General features: G+C 41.9%; 1 protein-coding gene across 1 annotated transcript in view; it reads left to right on the forward strand.

The window, feature by feature from the left end:
* The first annotated feature begins 6788 nt into the window (after positions 1 to 6788).
* magi2b (membrane associated guanylate kinase, WW and PDZ domain containing 2b) overlaps positions 6789 to 24365 on the forward strand; it is a 300576-nt gene continuing 282999 nt past the window's right edge. Inside the window, exon 1 of the mRNA XM_072911917.1 lies at positions 6789 to 7382. Coding sequence (XP_072768018.1) covers positions 7085 to 7382 — 298 coding nt within the window. The 5' untranslated portion in view covers positions 6789 to 7084. The remainder of the gene's footprint in view (positions 7383 to 24365) is intronic.

Below are 24365 nucleotides of genomic sequence, written 5' to 3' on the forward strand. Positions count from 1 at the left end.
AAGGCAGCAGTAGGTTGGTGGTGTGTTCAAGGACCCCCGGCACAGTGGGAGTGTTGTGTCCCCTCTCCTCTTCCGACGCTGAACCGGCACCATTCACATTGGGCCCCCAAACACATTTTTTTCTCTCAATGTGGCCCCCGAGTCCAAGAATTTGAGGGTCCCAAATAAGACAAGTAGTTTCAGGTAAAGTCATAGTGGTGCGTTCAATGACCATTGGACAGTAGGAAGAAGCGCGGTGGGAGTGTTGTGTCCCCTCCCCCCCTCTTCCGACGCCGAACCCGAACCATTCACATTGGGCCCCCACATTTTTTTCCTCTCAATGTGGCCCCCGAGTCCAAGAATTTGAGGGTCCCAAATAAGACAAGTAGTTTCAGGTAAAGGCAGCAGTAGGTTGGTGGTGTGTTCAAGGACCCCCGGCACAGTGGGAGTGTTGTGTCCCCTCTTCCGACGCCGAACCAGAAACATTCACACTGGGCCCCCAGACACATTTTTTTCTCTCAATGTGGCCCCTCAGTCCAAGTATGTGAGGGTCCCAAATAAGACCAGTAGTTTCATGTAAAGGCAGCAGTAGGTTGGTGGTGCGTTCAAGGACTACTGGAGAGCAGGAAGAGGCGCCCCCGGCACGGTGGGCGTGTTGGACTCTTCCGACGCAAAACCAGAACCATTCACATTGGGCCCCCGGACACATTTTTTTCTCTCAATGTGGCCCCCGAGTCGAGGATCCCAAATAAGACAAGTAATTTCAGGTAAAGGCATGGTGGTGCGTTCAAGAACCATTGGACAGCAGGAAGAGGCGCGGGGGGAGTGTTGTGTCCCCTCCCCTCCTCTTCCGACGCCGAACCAGAACCATTCACATTGGGCCACCGACACATTTTTTTGTCTCTCAATGTGGCCCCTGAGTCTAAGTATTTGAGGGTCCCAAATAAGACAAGTAGTTTCATGTAAAGGCAGCAGTAGGTTGGTGGTGCGTTCAATGACTACTGGACAGCAGGAATAGGCGCCCCCGGCACGGTGGGCGTCTTGGACTCTTCCGACGCAAAACCAGAACCATTCACATTGGGCCCCCGGACACATTTCTTTCTCTCAATGTGGCCCCCGAGTCGAGGATCCCAAATAAGACAAGTAATTTCAGGTAAAGGCATGGTGGTGCGTTCAAGAACCATTGGACAGCAGGAAGAGGCGCGGGGGGAGTGTTGTGTCCCCTCCCCCCCTCTTCCGACGCCGAACCGGCACCATTCACATTGGGCCCACACAATTTTTTCCTCTCAATGTGGCCCCCGAGTCTTAAGTATTTGAGGGTCCCAAATAACACAAGTAGTTTCAGGTAAAGGCATGGTGGTGCGTTCAAGGACCATTGGACAGCAGGAAGAGGCGCGGTGGAAGTGTTGTGTCCCCTCCCCTCCTCTTCCGACGCCGAACCAGAACCATTCACATTGGGCCCCCAGACACATTTTTTTCTCTCAATGTGGCCCCTCAGTCTAAGTATTTGAGGGTCCCAAATAAGACAAGTAGTTTCATGTAAAGGCAGCAGTAGGTTGGTGGTGCTTTCAAGGACTACTGGAGAGCAGGAAGAGGCGCCCCCGGCACGGTGGGCGTGTTGGACTCTTCCGACGCAAAACCAGAACCATTCACATTGGGCCCCCGGACACATTTTTTTTCTCTCATTGTGGCCCCCGAGTCGAGGATCCCAAATAAGACAAGTAGTTTCAGGTAAAGGCAGCAGTAGGTTGGTGGTGTGTTCAATGACCCCCAGCACAGTGGGAGTGTTGTGTCCCCTCTCCTCCTCTTCCGACGCTGAACCGGCACCATTCACATTGGGCCCCCAAACACATTTTTTTCTCTCAATGTGGCCCCCGAGTCCAAGAATTTGAGGGTCCCAAATTAGACAAGTAGTTTCAGGTAAAGTCATGGTGGTGCGTTCAATGACCATTGGACAGTAGGAAGAAGCGCGGTGGGAGTGTTGTGGCCCCTCCGCTCCTCTTCCGACGCCGAACCAGAACCATTCACATTGGGCCCCCACATTTCTTTCCTCACAATGTGGCCCCCGAGTCCAAGTATTTCAGGGTCCCAAATAAGACCAGTAGTTTCATGTAAAGGCAGCAGTAGGTTGGTGGTGCGTTCAAGGACTACTGGAGAGCAGGAAGAGGCGCCCCCGGCACGGTGGGAGTGTTGGACTCTTCCGACGCCGAACCAGAACCATTCACATTGGGCCCCCAAACACATTTTTCTCTCTCAATGTGGCCCCCGAGTCCAAGAATTTGAGGGTCCCAAATTAGACAAGTAGTTTCAGGTAAAGTCATGGTGGTGCGTTCAATGACCATTGGACAGTAGGAAGAAGCGCGGTGGGAGTGTTGTGTCCCCTCCCCCCCTCTTCCGACGCCGAACCAGAACCATTCACATTGGGCCCCCACATTTTTTTCCTCTCAATGTGGCCCCCGAGTCCAAGAATTTGAGGGTCCCAAATAAGACAAGTAGTTTCAGGTAAAGGCAGCAGTCGGTTGGTGGTGCATTCAATGACCCCCAGCACAGTGGGAGTGTTGTGTTCCCTCTTCCGACTCCGAACCAGAAACATTCACATTGGGCCCCCAGACACATTTTTTTCTCTCAATGTGGCCCCTCAGTCTAAGTATTTGAGGGTCCCAAATAAGACCAGTAGTTTCATGTAAAGGCAGCAGTAGGTTGGTGGTGCGTTCAAGGACTACTGGAGAGCAGGAAGAGGCGCCCCCGGCACGGTGGAAGTGTTGGACTCTTCCGACGCCGAACCAGAACCATTCACATTGGGCCCCCGGACACATTTTTTTTCTCTCAATGTGGCCCCTCAGTCTAAGTATTTGAGGGTCCCAAATTAGACAAGTAGTTTCAGGTAAAGGCAGCAGTAGGTTGGTGGTGTGTTCAAGGACCCCCGGCACAGTGGGAGTGTTGTGTCCCCTCCCCTCCTCTTCCGACGCTGAACCGGCACCATTCACATTGGGCCCCCAAACACATTTTTTTCTCTCAATGTGGCCCCCGAGTCCAAGAATTTGAGGGTCCCAAATTAGACAAGTAGTTTAAGGTAAAGTCATGGTGGTGCGTTCAATGACCATTGGACAGTAGGAAGAAGCGCAGTGGGAGTGTTGTGTCCCCTCCCCCCCTCTTTCGACGCCGAACCAGAACCATTCACATTGGGCCCCACATTTTTTTCTTCTCCATGTGGCGCCCGAGTCCAAGAATTTGAGGGTCCCAAATAAGACAAGTAGTTTCAGGTAAAGGCATGGTGGTGCGTTCAAGGACCATTGGACAGTAAGAAGAGGTGCAGTGGGAGTGTTGTGTCCCCTCCCCTCCTCTTCCGAACCAGAACCATTCACATTGGGCCCCCGGACACATTTTTTTTCTCTCAATGTGGTCCCCGAGTCTAAGTATTTGAGGGTCCCAAATAAGACAAGTAGTTTCAGGTAAAGTCATGGTGGTGCGTTCAATGACCATTGGACAGTAGGAAGAAGCGCGGTGGGAGTGTTGTGTCCCCTCCCCCCCTCTTCCGACGCAAAACCAGAACCATTCACATTGGGCCCCCGGACACATTTTTTTCTCTCAATGTGACCCCCGAGTCGAGGATCCCAAATAAGACAAGTAATTTCAGGTAAAGGCATGGTGGTGCGTTCAAGGACCATTGGACAGCAGGAAGAGGCGCGGTGGGAGTGTTGTGTCCCCTCCCCTCCTCTTCCGACGCCGAACCAGAACCATTCACATTGGGCCCCCCGGACACATTTTTTTCTCTCAATGTGGCCCCCGAGTCCAAGAATTTGAGGGTCCCAAATAAGACAAGTAGTTTCATGTAAAGGCAGCAGTAGGTTGGTGTTGCGTTCAAGGACTACTGGAGAGCAGGAAGAGGCGTCCCCGGCACGGTGGGAGTGTTGGACTCTTCCGACGCCGAACCAGAACCATTCACATTGGGCCCCCGGACACATTTTTTTTCTCTCAATGTGGCCCCCGAGTCTAAGTATTTGAGGGTCCCAAATAAGACAAGTAGTTTCAGGTAAAGGCAGCAGTAGGTTGGTGGTGTGTTCAAGGACCCCCGGCACAGTGGGAGTGTTGTGTCCCCTCCCCTCCTCTTCCGACGCTGAACCGGCACCATTCACATTGGGCCCCCAAACACATTTTTTTCTCTCAATGTGGCCCCCGAGTCCAAGAATTTGAGGGTCCCAAATTAGACAAGTAGTTTCAGGTAAAGTCATGGCGGTGCGTTCAATGACCATTGGACAGCAGGAAGAGGCGCGGGGGGAGTGTTGTGTCCCTTCCCCTACTCTTCCGACGCCGAACCAGAAACATTCACATTGGGCCCCCAGACACATTTTTTTTCTCTCAACGTGGCCCCCGAGTCTAAGTATTTTTTTGAGGGTCCCAAATTAGACAAGTAGTTTCAGGTAAAGGCAGCAGTAGGTTGGTGGTGTGTTCAAGGACCCCAGGCACAGTGGGAGTGTTGTGTCCCCTCTCCTCCTCTTCCGACGCTGAACCGGCACCATTCACATTGGGCCCCCAGACACATTTTTTTCTCTCAATGTGGCCCCCGAGTCCAAGAATTTGAGGGTCCCAAATAAGACAAGTAGTTTCAGGTAAAGGCAGCAGTAGGTTGGTGGTGCGTTCAATGACCCCCAGCACAGTGGGAGTGTTGTGTCCCCTCTTCCGACTCCGAACCAGAAACATTCACATTGGGCCCCCAGACACATTTTTTTCTCTCAATGTGGCCCCTCAGTCAAGTATTTGAGGGTCCCAAATAAGACAAGTAGTTTCATGTAAAGGTAGCAGTAGGTTGGTGGTGCGTTCAAGGACTACTGGAGAGCAGGAATAGGCGCCCTCGGCACGGTGGGCGTCTTGGACTCTTCCGACGCAAAACCAGAACCATTCACATTGGGCCCCCAAACACATTTTTTCTCTCAATGTGGCCCCCGAGTCCAAGAATTTGAGGGTCCCAAATTAGACAAGTAGTTTCAGGTAAAGTCATGGTGGTGCGTTCAATGACCATTGGACAGTAGGAAGAAGCGCGGTGGGAGTGTTGTGTCGCTTCCCCCCCTCTTCCGACGCCAAACCAGAACCATTCATATTAGGCCCCCACATTTTTTTCCTCTCAATGTGGCCCCCGAGTCCAAGAATTTGAGGGTCCCAAATAAGACAAGTAGTTTCAGGTAAAGGCAGCAGTAGGTTGGTGGTGCATTCAATGACCCCCAGAACAGTGGGAGTGTTGTGTTCCCTCTTCCGACTCCGAACCAGAAACATTCACATTGGGCCCCCAGACACATTTTTTTCTCTCAATGTGGCACCTCAGTCTAAGTATTTGAGGGTCCCAAATAAGACCAGTAGTTTCATGTAAAGGCAGCAGTAGGTTGGTGGTGCGTTCAAGGACTACTGGAAAGCAGGAAGAGGCGCCCCCGGCACGGTGGGCGTGTTGGACTCTTCCGACGCAAAACCAGAACCATTCACATTGGGCCCCCAGACACATTTTTTTCTCTCAATGTGGCCCCCGAGTCTAAGTATTTGAGGGTCCCAAATAAGACAAGTAGTTTCAAGTAAAGGCATGGTGGTGCGTTCAAGGACCATTGGACAGTAGGAAGAAGCGCGGTGGGAGTGTTGTGTCCCCTCCCCCCCTTTTCCGACGCCGAACCAGAACCATTCACATTGGGCCTCCACATTTTTTTCCTCTCAATGTGGCCCCCGAGTCCAAGAATTTGAGGGTCCCAAATAAGACAAGTAGTTTCAGGTAAAGGCAGCAGTAGGTTGGTGGTGCGTTCAATGACCCCCAGCACAGTGGGAGTGTTGTGTCCCCTCTTCCGACTCCGAACCAGAAACATTCACATAGGGCCCCCCAGACACATTTTTTTCTCTCAATGTGGCCCCTCAGTCTAAGTATTTGAGGGTCCCAAATAAGACCAGTAGTTTCATGTAAAGGCAGCAGTAGGTTGGTGGTGCGTTCAAGGACTACTGGAGAGCAGGAAGAGGCGCCCCCGGCACGGTGGGAGTGTTGGACTCTTCCGACGCCGAACCAGAACCATTCACATTGGGCCCCCAAACACATTTTTTTCTCTCAATGTGGCCCCCGAGTCCAAGAATTTGAGGGTCCCAAATTAGACAAGTAGTTTCAGGTAAAGTCATGGTGGTGCGTTCAATGACCATTGGACAGTAGGAAGAAGCACGGTGGGAGTGTTGTGTCCCCTCCCCCCCTCTTCCGACGCCGAACCATTCACATTGGGCCCCCACATTTTTTTCCTCTCAATGTGGCCCCCGAGTCCAAGAATTTGAGGGTCCCAAATAAGACAAGTAGTTTCAGGTAAAGGCAGCAGTAGGTTGGTGGTGCATTCAATGACCCCCAGCACAGTGGGAGTGTTGTGTCCCCTCTTCCGACTCGGAACCAGAAACATTCACATTGGGCCCCCAGACACATTTTTTTCTCTCAATGTGGCCCCCGAGTTTAAGTATTTGAGGGTCCCAAATAAGACAAGTAGTTTCATGTAAAGGCAGCAGTAGGTTGGTGTTGCGTTCAAGGACTACTGGAGAGCAGGAAGAGGCGCCCCCGGCACAGTGGGAGTGTTGGACTCTTCCGACGCCGAACCAGAAACATTCACATTGGGCCCCCAGACACATTTTTTTTCTCAATGTGGCCCCTCAGTCTAAGTATTTGAGGGTCCCAAATAAGACAAGTAGTTTCAGGTAAAGGCAGCAGTATGTTGGTGGTGCGTTCAAGGACCATTGGAGAGCAGGAAGAGGCACGGTGGGAGTGTTGTGTCCCCTCCCCTCCTCTTCCGACGCCGAACCAGAACCATTCATCTCTCCCCTCCTTCGGCTTCCACATCCGGGTTACACACGCCAGTGTTTGTCGTCTTGCGTCGTGTGTGCGTCTTGACACTGGAGGGAGAGAGGGGAAAAAAAAAAAAAAAATTCGCCCCTACCGAGACGCCTCGCAGCCTCTCGCCCGACTTGGCGCCTCGCAGAGCGGACACAGCTGCCGGCGCGAGTCGGCGATGTCGCCCAGCTGCGGTAAAGCGGGCATGAGGCGCTGGTGGTAGCCGGGCCAGCCAGCCTTGTCGTGCGGGGGCCAGTCTGCGGGGATTCAGCCATGTCGAAGAGCCTGAAGAAGAAGAACCACTGGACCAACAAAGTCCACGAAGCCGTGATTAGCCGCGGCAAGGACGGCGAGCTGGGCTTGGAGCTGAAGGGGGGCGCCGAGCTGGGCCAGTTCCCCTACTTGGGCGAGGTGAGAGCGGGGAAGGGGCTCGTCCAGAGCGGCAAGCTGGCCGAGGATGAGCTGCTGCTGGAGGTCAACGACATGCCCGTAGCTGGCCTCACCAGCCGGGACGTGCTGGCCGTCATCAAGCACTGCAAAGACCCGGTGCGCTTCAAATGTGTCCGGCAAGGTAAGCGATACCCACTTTTTGACGGGTTTTAAAGCCGGGCCTGCTGTGGATCCACAACCGGAACCAATAGTAGTGATGTGCAACCTTTTGTTTACCACAGTCCGGAGGGGGCGTGTCCTCCTCCTCAACGTGGACTCCCATAATGTCCCTTCTGCAAATACATCCATGTTGCAAACATTAGAATTGTTATCAGTGTTAGGGGCCCCATCAAGTCATACAAAAAGGGGTCCCGCAGTACATTTTTGTGGTCCCACTTGTTTGTTTTGGAAAACAAATGATAAATGTCTCACATTCTATTCTATTTGGGACCCTCAAAAAAATACTTAGACTCGGGGGGCCACATTGAGGGAGAAAAATGTGTCTGGGGGCCCGATGTGAATGGTTCTGGTTCGGCGTCGGAAGAGGAGGGGAGGGGACACAACACTCCCACCGCGCCTCTTCCTGCTGTCCAATGGTCCATGAACGCACCACCATGCCTTTACCTGAAACTACTTGTCTTGTTTGGGACCCTCAAATACTTAGACTTGGGGGCCACATTGTGGGAGAAAAATGTGTCTGGGGGCCCAATGTGAATGGTTCTGGTTCGGTGTCGGAAGAGGAGGGGAAGGGACACAACACTCCCACCGCGCCTCTTCCTACTGTCTAATGGTCCTTGAACGCACCATCATGCCTTTACCTGAAACTACTGGTCTTGTTTGGGACCCTCAAATACTTAGACTCGGGGGCCACATTGTGGGAGAAAAATGTGTCTGGGGGCCCAATGTGAATGGTTCTGGTTCGGCGTCGGAAGAGTCCAACACTCCCACCGCGCCTCTTCCTACTGTCTAATGGTCCTTGAACGCACCACCATGCCTTTACCTGAAACTACTTGTCTTATTTGGGATCCTCGACTTGGGGGCCACATTGAGAGAAAAAAATGTGTCCGGGGGCCCAATGTGAATGGTTCTGGTTCTGCGTCGGAAGAGTCCAACGCGCCCACCGTGCCGGGGGCGCCTCTTCCTGCTCTCCAATGGTCTTTGAATGCACCACCAACATACTGCTGCCTTTACCTGAAACTACTTGTCTTATTTGGGACCCTCAAAAGAATACTTAGACTCGGGGGGCCACATTAAGAGAAAAATATGAAAAAGGTCGTCATAAACGTTACTTCATTCATAAAAAAAAAGGGAAAAAATGCAGTATTAGTGATCGATTAAAACTTTAGGCGAATCAAAATTTAAGAAACTGTACTTTTCTGTCTACACACTGTGTCTGCTTGTAAGTACTCTGTGTGTGTGCGCTGCCCAATATGCTCCTCTGTTGGTAAATCCAGCAATGTCACCACGTGGAGTTGCTTCGCTACGTAGCTTCCATTTTTAAGTTCATAATTTTTCATGGAAAATGTGATATTTTTAAGTGTTCTTTCTTAATCCATAGTCATGTTTAAAGTATCTAGTATTTTTCCATGTAGTGTGTCTTCTCGTGACCTCCTTGCTTTTATCTTATGTCCGCTAGTAAACTCTTTGTTTTGTCTTAAGGGCTCCTGTTTGTTGGCTCACAGAGCTGTTTTGGCCAGTTCCTTATGTTTTGAAGAAGCAGCTGTGCTCCTTTCTAAGCGAGTGGGGCTGTTTTTGCTCTTTTTGTTTGGATTCAGACCTCTTCTTGCTGATGCTATTGTCGCATTGTAAGGGCTGGTCTCCTAAAACTTGACCAAGTACTATTCTGTCTCGGTGGTCCTCTTTACTCAACATATACTGTATGTCATAGTATCGACTAGATACGCTATTGCTTATTGTTGATTGTCATGTCAATGTGCGGATGTACCTTGTGGACGACGTAAGTTTTTGCTGTCGTCCAGCATTCTGTTTCTGTTTACTTGGTAGCCAGTTCAGTTTTACTTGTGTTTTACATAGCCATTCCCTATGCTTCATTGCCTTTTCCCTATGTTGCTATCCTTCTTTGTGGGGACATTGTTGATTGTCATGTCGATGTACGGATGTACTTTGTGGACGCCGTAAGTTTTTGCTGTCGTCCAGCATTTTGTTTCTGTTTACTTGGTAGCCAGTTCAGTTTTACTTGTGTTTTGCATAGCCATTCCCTATGCTTCATTGCCTTTTCCTTATGTTCATTTTTGGTTTAAGCATTATGTGGTTGAAAAACACTGTACTATACAACCCTAGCGTGAACTAGGGTTGCTTTGTTTATAAGTTATAAACAGTTAAAAGATAAGTTGCCATCAATCCCAGGTGGGATTGATGGCAACTTTCAATCTTTCAAATAATTCAAAAAAAAAAAATCAATCTTGTTGTTGTTGATTTTGTGGCGAGTTTGGTCCGCTTTACATAGTAAATCAATCACAAATCATATAGTACGTAATTAACAAATTCTAACAAATATTTCATTGTGTCTGATAATGACCTAATGACATAATTATCTTAATTATTAAACACACTGTACACGAGCGAATGAATGCATACTTAGTCAACAGCCATACATGTCACACTAAAGGTGGCCGTATGAACAAGGCCAACACTGTCATAAACATGTGCCATATAGTGAAACCACACTAAACAACACTGTCATAAACATGTGCCATATAGTGAAACCACACTAAACAACAACGACAAACACATTTTGGAAGAATATTTGCACCACAAACACAACATAAACACTACAAAGCAAATTCCCAGAATTCCTTGCAGCAAGTACAGGTATTATTATCACTGGAGGACGAGGGATAGCTAAACATGCTTCACTACACACCGTAGGAGGATACAATAGCTCACCTGAATGTAAACAAATGCCATGGGTGGATCTACACCTGACATCCACTGTAATGATACCAAGTACTATAGCGTATCTAGTTGATACTACTATGATTACATCGATATTTTTTGTCATCACAAAATCTTTTTTTCCTTTAAAAAAATGTATATTATGTTTATAAAGTCAGTAAATACGTCCCTGGACACATGAGGACTTTGAATATGACCAATGTATGATCCTGTAACTACTTGGTATCGGATCGATACCTAAATGTGTGGTATCATCCAAAACTAATGTAAAGTATCAAAGAAGAGAAGAATAAGTGATTATTACATTTGAACAGAAGTGTAGATAGAACATGTTAAAACAGAAAGTAAGCAGATATTAACAGTAAATGAACAAGTTGATTAATAATCATTTTTTTACAGTTTGTCCTTAATAATAATGTGTACAAATTAATAGGTGTATAAATGACACAATATGTTACTGTAGACTAATTAGGAGTCTTTGTTTGTTTACTTACTACTAAAAGACAAGTTGTCTCGTATGTTCACTATTTTATTTAAGGACAAACTTGCAATAATAAACATATGTTTAATGTACACTAACATGTTTTGTTAAATTAAAGCCAATAATGACATTTTTTTTGGTCCCCTTTATTTAAGAAAAATATCAAAGTACCTGTACCAAAATTGGTATTGGGACAACACTAGTATATATATATATATATATATATATATACATATATATATATATATATATATATATATATATATATATATATATATATATATATATATATATATATATATATATAATTATTATTATTAACACATCTCCTATAGAGAAAAAAAATCCAAGTATGGATTATTTTGCAATAAGAAACATAAGTAATATTTTTTGTGTTCAAATAAAGCCAATAATGACATTTTTGTGGTCCCCTTTATTTAAGAAAAGTATCGAAAAAAACGGTACCAAAATATTGGTATCAGCACAACACTAGTCCACATACCGGTATTAAATAAAATAAATATTACACATATCTATTCAGCAACATCCTTTTATGATTGTATAGCTGAGTGAGTTAAGTGATATATTATATATATATATATATGTATGTATGTATGTATGTATGTATGTATGTATGCATGCATGCATGCATATATATATATATATATATATATATATATATATATATATATATATATATATATATATATATATATATATATATATAATAAATAAATAAATAATCCGTACTTGGAGATTTTTTCTCTATAAGAGATGTGTTTATATATATATATATATATATATATATATATATATATGTATATATATATATATATATATATATATATATATATATATATAATGTATGTATATATATATATATATACATACATATATATATATGTATATATATTATGTATATATATATATACATACATATATATATGTATATATATATATATATTCATAATATATATACATATATATGTATATATATATGTATATGTATATATATATGTATGTATGTATGTATGTATGTATGTATGTATGTGTGTGTATATATATATATATATATATATATATATATATATATAACACATCTCTTATAGAGAAAGAAAACTCCAAGTATGGATTATTTTGCAATAAAAAACCTAAATACGATTTTTTTTTGTTCAAATAAAGGCAATAATGAAATTTTTTTGTGGTCCCCTTTATGTAAGAAAAGTATCAAAATATCGATACTGGTACCAAAATATTGGTATCGGCACAACACTAGTCCACATATTAAATTAAAAAAAAATATGACACATATCGTCTATTCAGCAACATCCTTTTATGATTGTATAGCTGCATGCTGGGAGAGTTAAGTGATATATTATATATATATATAATTAACACATCTCCTATAGACAAAAAACCTCAAAGTATGGATTATTTTGCAATAAGAAACATAAGTAAGATTTTTTTGTTCAAATAAAGCCAATTATGACATTTTTTATGGTCCCCTTTATTTAGATACCGGTACCGGTACCAACATATTGGTATGGGGACAACACTAATACACCCACTGGCAGAAATGTAGATGAACATTGTAACAATATTGATTAGTCAGAAAAGTGCAACATCTTTTAATAATTGAAAAGTGTTGTGTTTGTGTTGTGGACATGAAAGCGTGGAGGATGTTGCCTTTTTCTCAGGCATGAAATGAGCATTCCGGCGGCGTCTTGTTTTCTGGGACACGAGAAGAAGAAACGGGAATCAAACACGCGGGCCGGTTTATTTTTGGAGCGGGCGAGCGGAGGATTTGCCTGGCGAGCTGCTGCTGTTTGCACGGCCTGTGATTGATGACGGAGTTAGGGCTGCTGACAGGGCGGCACAGCGGGGGTTAAATGCTAATGTGCATCTTTCTCAGACAACTCTATTTTCCTCTTCTTCTTCCTCCATCTTCCATTCAGTCACACCTTTGGGTTTCTTCCACTCTTCTCTCCATCCCTCCACGTCACAGGGGTCAAACTCAAGGCCCCGAGGGGCCAGATGTGGCCCATCACTTCATTTTATTTAACCCTGGAAATAATATGTATCCATAAAGTACTGTAACTTTTCTTACTATATGTATTCTTTCTTTCTATTTTGGGAGAAAAAAGAAAGTACGCTAACTTAAATATTGTCTAGTTACGCAAAAATATATTATCAAACCATCCATCTTCTTCCGCTTATCCGAGGTCGGGTCGCGGGGGCAGCAGCCTAAGCAGGGAAGTCCAGACTTTCCTCTCCAATATTATCAATATTGTATTATTATAGTATCCCGGGTAATTCAATAATTATTATATTATCAATATTATCGTACAATTTTTTTAAATAGAAATAAATACTAATAATAATGATTTCGAAGCAAGTTATTCATCAAATTGTGCAATGTAAAAGTAGCAATAGATTTCATGGTCAAATTGGGAAATTTACTGTGGTTTTTACAGCATTTTTCTCTCAATGCAAAAAACAGTACTTTTTTTTTTTTTTTTTTTACTGTAAAACTGTGGTATCGTTTTGGCATTTTTAAAAAAAAAAATTTTAAATTTTTTTTTTATTTTTTTTATTTTTTCGTTTTGGCATTTACAGTAATACACCGAAAAATCTACACTTGTTGATTTGCGATAAAAAAAAAAAAAACTGTCAAAATGTTACTGTAAAATTGCCTTTTTTTTATTTACAGTAAAAAAAAGTAAATTTTACAGTAAAATTCTATTTTTATTTTTATTTTTTTACCATAAAAACTGCAGTACTATTTTGTCATTTACAGTAATACACGCTACATTTTGAGGTGAAATTATTGCAACTTACCGTATATTTTCAAACATTTTATTTTTTACATGCGAGAATTAACTGAGCGTGGTTTTACCGCAGGGTGTCGAGGGTGCGTGTTGAGATCCAGGCAGAAGTCCAATAAGGGCAAGGCAGGCTACAGTGGCGCTGTGGTCAGTGGGCGGGCGTGAGGTCGAAGTCCAGGAAGACGAGGGGGGGAAATCCACAGGGGGTCCAGGGATACGAGACACACAGCTCGACGGCGAGGAAGGGCGACAGTAAGCTGGAGGACGACACAATACGACGGGCAGGGAGCACGGGGATACTGTACTCGGTACGAGCAACTACGTTCTGGCACGGGATCTCAAGCTGCGCTGGTTTATGAAGGCTGTACAAATCTACTATTAAAAAGCATTTTTAAAAATGGTTTAATAATAGTATTCACTGTTAGAAGCGGCCCTCCGGGGCCAAACATAACTGCCATGTGGCCCTCGGTGAAAACCACTTTGACACCTCTGATCTATGTCCTTCAGCTCGCTGCTGTCATCCTCATTTTTTTCGGCGTAAAAGGCGTTTTTTTTCCTCTCGTATGAGGCCGCCACTGGCCAATTCAAACACGTTTGAAAAAAGCTGGCACAAGTGGCAAAAAAGACTGAGAACGTTGAGGAATGCTCATCAAAAACACTTATTTGGAACATCCCACAGGTGAACGGGGTAATTGGGAACAGGTGGGTGCCATGATTGGGTATAAAAGCAGCTTCCATGAAATGCTCAGTCATTCACAAACAAGGTCGGGGCGAGGGTCACCACAAATTGTTTAAGAACAACATTTCTCAACCAGCTACTGCAAGGAATTTGGGGATTTCACCATCTACGCTCCGTAATATCATCAAAAGGTTCCAAGAATCTGGAGAAATCACTGCACGTAAGCCATGATATTACGGACCTTTGATCCCTCAGGCGGTGCTGCATCAAAAAGCGACATCAGTGTGTAAAGGATATCACCACATGGGCTCAGGAACACCTCAGAAAACCACTGTCAGTAACTACAGTTGGTCGCTGCATCTGTAAGTGCAAGTTAAAACTCTACTATGCAAAGCCAAAGCCATTTATCAACAACACCCAGAAACGCCGGGGGTGTATTCGTGCCCAAGGCATGGGTAACTTACACATCTGTGAAGGCACCATTAATGCTGAAAGGTACATACAGGTTTTGGAGCGACACATGTTGCCATCCAAGCAACGTTATCATGGACGCCCCTGCTTATTTCAGCAAGACAATGCCAAGCCACGTCATCAAACACTTATTTGGAACATCCCACAGATGAACAGGCTAATTGGGAACAGGTGGGTGCCATGATTGGGTATAAAAGCAGCTTCCATGGAATGCTCAGTCATTCACAAACAAGGACGGGGCGAGGGTCACCACTTTGTCAACAAATGCCTGAGCAAATTGTCGAACAGTTTAAGAACAACATTTTTTCAACTAGGAATGTAGGGATTTCACCATGTATGGTCCATAATATAATCAAAAGGTTCAGAGAATCTGGAGAAATCACTGCACGTAAGCGGCTAAGCCCGTGACCTTCATCCCTCAGGTGGTACCGCATCGAAAACCGACATCAGTGTGTAAGGGATATCACCACATGCGCTCAGGAACACTTCAGAAAACCACTGTCAGTAGCTACAGTTGGTCGCTACATCTGTAAGTGCAAATTAAAACTCTACTATGCAAAGCCAAAGCCATTTATCAACAACACCCAGAAACGCCGGGGGTGTATTAGTGCCCAAGGCATGGGTAACTTACATATCTGTGAAGGCACCATTAATGCTGAAAGGTACATACAGGTTTTGGAGCAACATATGTTGCCATCCAAGCAACGTTATCATGGACGCCCCTGCTTATTTCAGCAAGACAATCTTATTTGGAACATCCCACAGGTGAACAGGTTAATTGGGAACAGGTGGGTGCCATGATTGGGTATAAAAGCAGCTTCCATGAAATGCTCAGTCATTCACAAACAAGAACGGGGTGAGGGTCACCACTTTGTCAACAAATGCCTGAGCAAATTGTCGAACAGTTTAAGAACAACATTTTTTCAACTAGGAATTTAGGGATTTCACCATGTATGGTCCATAATATAATCAAAAGGTTCAGAGAATCTGGAGAAATCACTGCACGTAAGCGGCTAAGCCCGTGACCTTCATCCCTCAGGTGGTACCGCATCGAAAACCGACATCAGTGTGTAAGGGATATCACCACATGGGCTCAGGAACACTTCAGAAAACCACTGTCAGTAGCTACAGTTGGTCGCTACATCTGTAAGTGCAAGTTAAAACTCTACTATGCAAAGCCAAAGCCATTTATCAACAACACCCAGAAACGCCGGGAGTGTATTAGTGCCCAAGGCATGGGTAACTTACATATCTGTGAAGGCACCATTAATGCTGAAAGGTACATACAGGTTTTGGAGCGACACATGTTGCCATCCAAGCAACGTTATCATGGACGCCCCTGCTTATTTCAGCAAGACAATCTTATTTGGAACATCCCACAGGTGAACAGGCTAATTGGGAACAGGTGGGTGCCATGATTGGGTATAAAAGCAGCTTCCATGAAATGCTCAGTCATTCACAAACAAGGACGGGGCGAGGGTCACCACTTTGTCAACAAATGCCTGAGCAAATTGTCGAACAGTTTAAGAACAACATTTTTTCAACTAGGAATTTAGGGATTTCACCATGTATGGTCCATAATATAATCAAAAGGTTCAGAGATTCTGGAGAAATCACTGCACGTAAGCGGCTAAGCTCGTGACCTTCATCCCTCAGGTGGTACCGCATCGAAAACCGACATCAGTGTGTAAAGGATATCACCACATGCGCTCAGGAACACTTCAGAAAACTACTGTCAGTAGCTACAGTTAGTCGCTACATCTGTAAGTGCAAGTTAAAACTCTACTATGCAAAGCCAAAGCCATTTATCAACAACACCCAGAAACGCCGGGGGTGTATTAGTGCCCAAGGCATGGGTAACTTACACATCTGTGAAGGCACCATTAATGCTGAAAGGTACATACAGGTTTTGGAGCAATCCAAGCAACGTTATCATGGACGCCCCTGCTTATTTCAGCAAGACAATGCAAAGCTACGCGCTACAAGAGCGTGGCTTCGTAGTAAAAGAGTGCGGGTACTAGACTGGCCGGCCTTGTATTCTGTTTTTATTTACGAATTACACAACGTGCCAACTTCACCGGTTTTTGTACCTGCAGCGAACCCGTCCAAAAGATGGCGCCGTAGCTCAACCAATAACACACTTTTTCAGAGTCTCTGTCGGCGCTCTAAGAAAAGTATTTGTTGAATACAAAACACTATAGCCGTTAGGCGAAGAAAAATCCGTAAATTAGCCGCACCGTTTTATAAGCCGCAGGGTTCAAAGCGTAGGGAAAAAGTTTTTTTTTTTGGCTTTTAAATGTTCTTTTTTATTGCCGCGTCTTTGTGGTGTTGCGTGTGTCGGCTCAGCGGTGCACATTTATGCAGAAGAGGCGCGGAGACGCTATGGATGGAGACGTGCGAATGAGAGTGCGAGCTTTAGGAGGACGCTATGGCGGAGCTGTGAAACTGCACACCCCGCCTGCTATTTTTAACATCCGACACTCATCTTTACGACGAAGACGCGGCTCGCAATGTCGTTTCCACTGATCGGTGTGTTTATATGATGGCTCAGCTATATTTTGCTTTTGGGGGGGGGGGGGGGGGGGGAAGTGTTACGTTTAGTGAAAAACGAGCGAAACATCTTCTTTCTGTCAGAAATAGACGGAGAACAAAGACGACGATATATAAATACAATTCGGCTATTTCTGGTTGTGTTCATGTTATTCTTGGCCCTTTCATGCGTAGTCATGGTTACGTGTCAATGAATCAGCATCAGGACCTCGTTTCCCCAACATCATTGTCGACACACGCTTGGCGTTTTGCTGCATGCTTTGAATGGGAGAAAGAGGCTCCATCTGGTGGACAAAAAAACCCAAAAAAGCGGTGAAGTTGTCACGTTGTGTAAATGGTAAATAAAAAGAGAATACAACAAATCCTTTTCAACTTATATTCAATTGAATAGACTGCAAAGACTACAAATAATCATGAACTTAGAATTTAATGGCAGCAACACATTGCAAGGGTATTTTTACCACTGTGTTACATGGCCTTTCCTTTTTAACAACACTCAGTAAAGGTTTGGGAACTGAGGAGACACATTTTTGAATTTGAATTATTTCCCATTCTTGCTTGATGCACAGCTTAAGTTGTTCAGCAGTCTCCCTTCTCATATTTTAGCCTTCACATTTTCAATGGGAGACAGGTCTGGACTACAGGCAGGCCAGTCTAGTACCCGCACTCTTTTACTACGAAGCCACGCTGTTGTAACAAGTGGCCTTTGGCATTGTCTTGCTGAAATAAGCAGGGGCGTCCATGTTAACGTTGCTCGGATTGCTCCAAAACCTGTATGCACCTTTCAGCATTAATGGTGCCTTCACAGATGTGTAAGTCACCCATGCCTTGCGCACTAATACACCCCCGGCGTTTCTGGGTGTTGTTGATAAATGGCTTTGGCTTTGCATAGTAGAGTTTTAACTTGCACTTACAGATGTAGCGACCAACTGTAGCTACTGACAGTGGTTTTCTGAAGTGTTCCTGAGCGCATGTGGTGATATCCCTTACACACTGATGTCGGTTTTTCGAAGCGGTACCACCTGAGGGATGAAGGTCACGGGCTTAGCCGCTTACGTGCAGTGTCTTGGGCACTAATACACCCCCATACCATCACACATGCTGGCTTTTTCACTTCGCGCCTAGAACAATCCGGAAGGTTCTTTTCCTTTTTGTTCCGGAGGACACGACGTCCACAGTTTCCAAAAACAATTTGAAATGTGGACTCGTCAGACCACAGAACCCTTTTCCACTTTACATGAGCCCATCTTAGATAAATTCGGGCCCAGCGAAGCCAGCAGCGTTTCTGGGTGTTGTTGATAAATGACTTTGGCTTTGCCTAGTAGAGTTTTAACTTGCACTTACGGATGTAGCGACCAACTGTAGTTACTGACAGTGGTTTTCTGAAGTGTTCCTGAGCCCATGTGGTGATGTCCTTTACACACTGTTGTGGCTTTTTGATGCAGTACCGCCTGCTTTCATCCCCATTTTTTTCGGCGTAAAAGGCGTTTTTCCTCCCCCCTCCTATGAGGCCGCCACTGGCCAATTCAAACACGTTTCAAAAAAGCTGGCACAGGTGGCAAAAAAGACCGAGAAAGTTGAGGAATGCTCATCAAAACACGTATTGGGGACATCCCACAGGTGAACAGGCTAATTGGGAACAGGTGGGTGCCATGATTGGGTATGAAAGCAGCTTACCAGATGTAGCGACGAACTGTAGCTACTGACAGTGGTTTTCTGAAGTGTTCCTGAGCCCATGTGGTGATATCCTTTACACACCGATGTCGCTTTTTGATGCAGTACCGCCTGAGGGATCCAAGGTCCGTAATATCATGGCTTACGTGCAGCGATTTCTCCAGATTCTCTGAACCTTTTGATGATATTACGGAGCGTAGATGGTGAAATCCCTAAATTCCTTGCAATAGCTGGTTGAGAAATGTTGTTCTTAAACAATTTGCTCAGGTATTTGTCGACAAAGTGGTGACCCTCGCCCCGTCCATGTTTGTGAATGACTGAGCATTTCATGGAAGCAATCATGGCACCCACCTGTTCCCAATTAGCCCGTTCACCTGTGGGATGTTCCGAATAAGTGTTTTGATGAGCGTTCCTCAACTTTCTCAGTCTTTTTTGCCACTTGTGCCAGCTTTTTTGAAACACGTTGCAGGCATCAAATTCCAAATGAGCTAATATTTGCAAAAAATTACAACTTTTTCCAGTGTGAACGTTAAATATCTTGTCTTTGCAGTCTATTCAATTGAATATAAGTTGAAAAGGATTTGCAAATCATTGTATTCTGGTTTTATTTACCACAAGTCAGAGGCTTGGTCGCGGTGTATGTGACTGTTTGCAATGTGTTGAGCCTGAGGTGGTCTGGAAAATGAAGGCAAGTGACCTTCTCCCCCTCACTTGAAGAACACAGTGCAGAACATCCTGCTGGTATTAATAACTCCATGACTTCTGTCAGAGTGTGACCACTTCTTCCCTTTATTCACGTCTTCAATCCGGGCCGCACGCTCTCGTCTAAGCCGGCCTGCGACCAAACGTCGGACCGCTCCACTTAACAGAATGAGGTCAGCGTAACTGCTGGGCGACCACCATGATGGAGATGGAAAATAGACAGTATATTATTTATATGTGTGTGTATATATATATATATATATATATATTTGACAGACTCTTTTAGCTGAAACTAGAATGTCACTCTGAAGCACACACATCTCTCCCATCAGAAAAGTTGCATTTTTAAATGGATTCTATGAAGAAAAAGTGACTTTTTAAAGTAAAGCCTGTTAATGAACACTCATTAGAAAAAAGATTTATAAAACCCAAAAGCAGTGAAGTTGTCACGTTGTGTAAATGGTAAATAAAAAGAGAATACAATGATTTGCAAATCCTTTTCAACTTATATTCAATTGAATAGACTGCAAAGACAAGATATTTCATGTTCACACTTAATTTTTGCAAATATTAGCTTATTTGGAAAAAAACAAACTCTGATGTATCTCATTTAAAAGTATGTATTTTTGAAAAACTATTTAGAAAAGTATATTAGTTTATATTAGCTAATTTGGAAAAAAAACCTTATGTATCTAATTTTTTTATTTATTTATTTAAAAAAAATGTATGTATCTCATTTAAAAGTACCGGTATGTATTTTTGAAAAAGTATTAACTATCATAGTATAAATATTTTACATGAAGTATTTTTCACTTTGAAAATGCTAGTTTTACATAATACATTTAAGAAAAGGAAATAATATGTATAAAAAATTTAGTTTTATGTATTTGCTAATATTTGCAAATATTAGCTAATTTGGAAAAAAACCTTATGTATCTAATTTATTTATTTATTTATTTATTCATTAAAAAAAAATTTTTTTTATGAATCTCATTTAAAAGTATGTATTTTTGAAAAACTATTTAGAAAAGTATATTAGTTTATATTAGCTAATTTGAAAAAAAAACCTCTTATGTATCTAATTTTTTTATTTTTTTATTTATTTATTTAAAAAAAAATGTATGTATCTCATTTAAAAGTATGTATTTTTGAAAAACTATTTAGAAAAGTATTAACTATCTAAGTATAAATATTTTACAAGAAGTATTTTTCACTTTGAAAATGCTAGTTTTACATAATACATTTAAGAAAAGGAAATATGTATAAAAAATGTAGTTTTATATATTTGCTAATATTTGCAAATATTAGCTAATTTGGAAAAAAACCTCTTATGTATCTAATTTTTTTTTTTTTTTTTTTTTTACTAATTCATTTAAAGAAAACAATTTTTATGTATCTCATTTAAAAGTATGTATTTTTGAAAAACTATTTAGAAAAGTATTAATTATCTTTGTATAAATATTTTACATTAAGTATTTTTCACTTTAAAAATGCTAGTTTTACATAATACATTTAAGAAAAGGAAATAATATGTATTAAAAAATGTAGTTTTATATATTTGCTAATATTTGCAAATAGCTAATTTGGAAAAAAAAACCTTATGTATCTAATTTATTTATTTATTTATTTTTTTATTTACATTTTTTTTATGTATCTCATTTAAAAGTATGTATTTTTGAAAAACTATTTAGAAAAGTATTAACTATCTTAGTATAAATATTTTACATGAAGTATTTTTCACTTTAAAAATGATAGTTTTACATAATACATTTAACAAAAGGAAATAATATGTATAAAAAATGTAGTTTTATATAATTGCTAATATTTGCAAATATTAGCTAATTTGGAAAAAAACCTTATGTATTTAATTTTTTAATTTTTTTATTTATTCATTTAAAAAAACATTTTTTATGTATCTCATTTAAAAGTATGTATTTTTGAAAAACTATTTAGAAAAGTATTAACTATCTTAGTATAAATATTTTACACGAAATATTTTTCACTTTAAAAATGCAAAATACATTTAAGAACACTAAATATGTATAGAAAATTAGGTTTTATGTAACTTTTCTACCTAGATGTATAACAAATAATAATAAATGCAGTATAATTTTGATTGTATGCTAAAAAATCTAATAAAAACATTTTTATTATGACTAAATCTTGAATAAATAAAAAATTTTATAAACAAAAAAAGTATTGTATATGTATATTTTATTTTTTATTTTATATATATATAAATATATATATATATATATATAATATATATATATATATATATATATATATATATATATACTGTATACATACAATACTTTTTTTGTTTATAAAAAAATAAATTGTTTATAAATAAATAAATGTATGTATACATATGTGTATACATATATATATGTGTATATATATATATATATATATATATTAATTTAAAATTGTATATATATATGTATACATCTATATATATATATCCATCCATCCATCCATCTTCTTCCGCTTATCCGAGGTCGGGTTGCGGGGGCAGCAGCCTAAGCAGGGAAGCCCAGACTTCCCTCTCCCCAGCCACTTCGTCCAGCTCTTCCTGTGGGACCCCGAGGCGTTCCCAGGCCAGCCGGGAGACATAGTCTTCCCAACGTGTCCTGGGTCTTCCCCGCGGCCTCCTACCGGTCGGACGTGCCCTAAACACCTCCCTAGGGAGGCGTTCGGGTGGCATCCTGACCAGATGCCCGAACCACCTCATCTGGCTCCTCTCGATGTGGAGGAGCAGCATGTATATGTATATATATATATATATATATATATATATATATGTATATATATATATATATATATATATATATATATATATATATATATATATATATATATATATGTGTATGTATACATATATATATGTGTATGTATATGTATATATATATATATATATATTAATTTTAAATGTTATATATATATATATATATATATATATATATATATATATAAAACGCTCATCAAAACACGTATTGGGGACATCCCACAGGTGAACAGGCTAATTGGGAACAGGTGGGTGCCATGATTGGGTGTAAAAGCAGCTTCCATGAAATGCTCAGTCATTCACAAACAAGGACGGGGCGAGGGTCACCACTTTGTCAACAAATGCCTGAGCAAATTGTTTAAGAACAACATTTCTCAACCAGCTATTGCAAGGAATTTAGGGATTTCACCATCTACGCTCTGTAATATCATCAAAATGTTCAGAGAATCTGGAGAAATCACTGCACGTAAGCCATGATATTACGGACCTTGGATCCCTCAGGCGGTACTGCCTCAAAAACCGACATCAGTGTGTAAAGGATATCACCACATGGGCTCAGGAACACTTCAGAAAACCACTGTCAGTAACTACAGTTCGTCGCTACATCTGGTAAGCTGCTTTTATACCCAATCATGGCACCCACCTGTTCCCATTTAGCCTGTTCACCTGTGGGATGTCCCCAATACGTGTTTTGATGAGCATTCCTCAACTTTCTCAGTCTTTTTTGCCACTTGTGCCAGCTTTTTTGAAACATGTCGCAGGCATCAAATTCCAAATGAGCTAATATTTGCAAAAAATAGCAAGGTTTTCCTGTTGGAACGTTAAATATCTTGTCTTTGCAGTCTATTCAATTGATTATAAGTTGAAAAGGATTTGCAACTCATTGTATTCTTTTTTTATTTACCATTTACACAACTTAACTGCTTTTGGAGTTTGTAAAAACAAAAAGTCTGTCACCAGCAGCTATCAGGCTGATTTTAGAGCCAGGTTAAGTGTCACCAGGTTAGCATGCTGCTTTTTTGTGTGGACTTTTGTGTCCAAAATAATGTTGGAATTCACAAAAATAAATCCGTCAGGACCAGTTTTTTAAGGCATGCCCCTTTCTTTTGCCAGCATAACTCCCTGATGTGTAATTAAGCTTTCTGCACATTTTGTCTAAACGTAAACAAAATGAGTGTACCTCAACCAGGACTGTTTATTTTGCCTCATGGTCATTTTTTGCCAGCTTCTCATTTTTTTGTGTGGTTGTTTGCACATTTTGTAGTCCCAATCAAATAAACTGTTTCTATAATAAGCCTGCCCTCCATTTCAGTTAGGGGTGTATTACTTCTTCTGCAACTGTGTTTTTCCTGGAGATGAAAATGAAACCAATACAGGGTTTCGGCGTATATATACATATGTGTATATATATATATATATATATATATATATATATATATATATATATATATATATATATATATATATATATATATATATATATATTAGGGGTGTCCCGATCCGATATCTGGATCGGATCGGCTGCCGATATTTGCCAAAAATTGCGTATCGGCAAGGCATGGGAAAATGCCGATCCAGATCCAGTTTAAAAAAAAAACTCCGGTCCGTGTTTTCCAACGCACCTATTTAAATAATACATTCCACTTTTCTGCTGCTCCGTAATTTCCGTTCCGCATTTTCCAGCACACCTTCATCACATCCACAATTCTCACGCAGTTGCTTTTAGCTGCTGGCATTACACGACAGGCTCTTCTCCCTCTCACAGACAGCAAGTGCACCTTCTTACACACGTCACATACTGTCACGTCATACGTCACATACGTATACGTCCTCCCCGAGCAGAGAGGTAGCAGCATGGCTAACGTTAGCTGTGATGCTAGCGCAGCCGTGCGAGCAACGCTCCCTCTAAGGTGCTCGCCTGTGCAATTGCGCACTGTTTAAGCGTCCTCTGCGCATAGCAAATCTATGCCACGCACAAAATCAAATAAAAAAATAAGCGCATAACAAGTTTCGACACACGGACACGACAGAGAAAACAG

This window comes from Nerophis lumbriciformis, linkage group LG29, assembly GCF_033978685.3.
Source record: "Nerophis lumbriciformis linkage group LG29, RoL_Nlum_v2.1, whole genome shotgun sequence".
NCBI lineage: Eukaryota > Metazoa > Chordata > Actinopteri > Syngnathiformes > Syngnathidae > Nerophis > Nerophis lumbriciformis.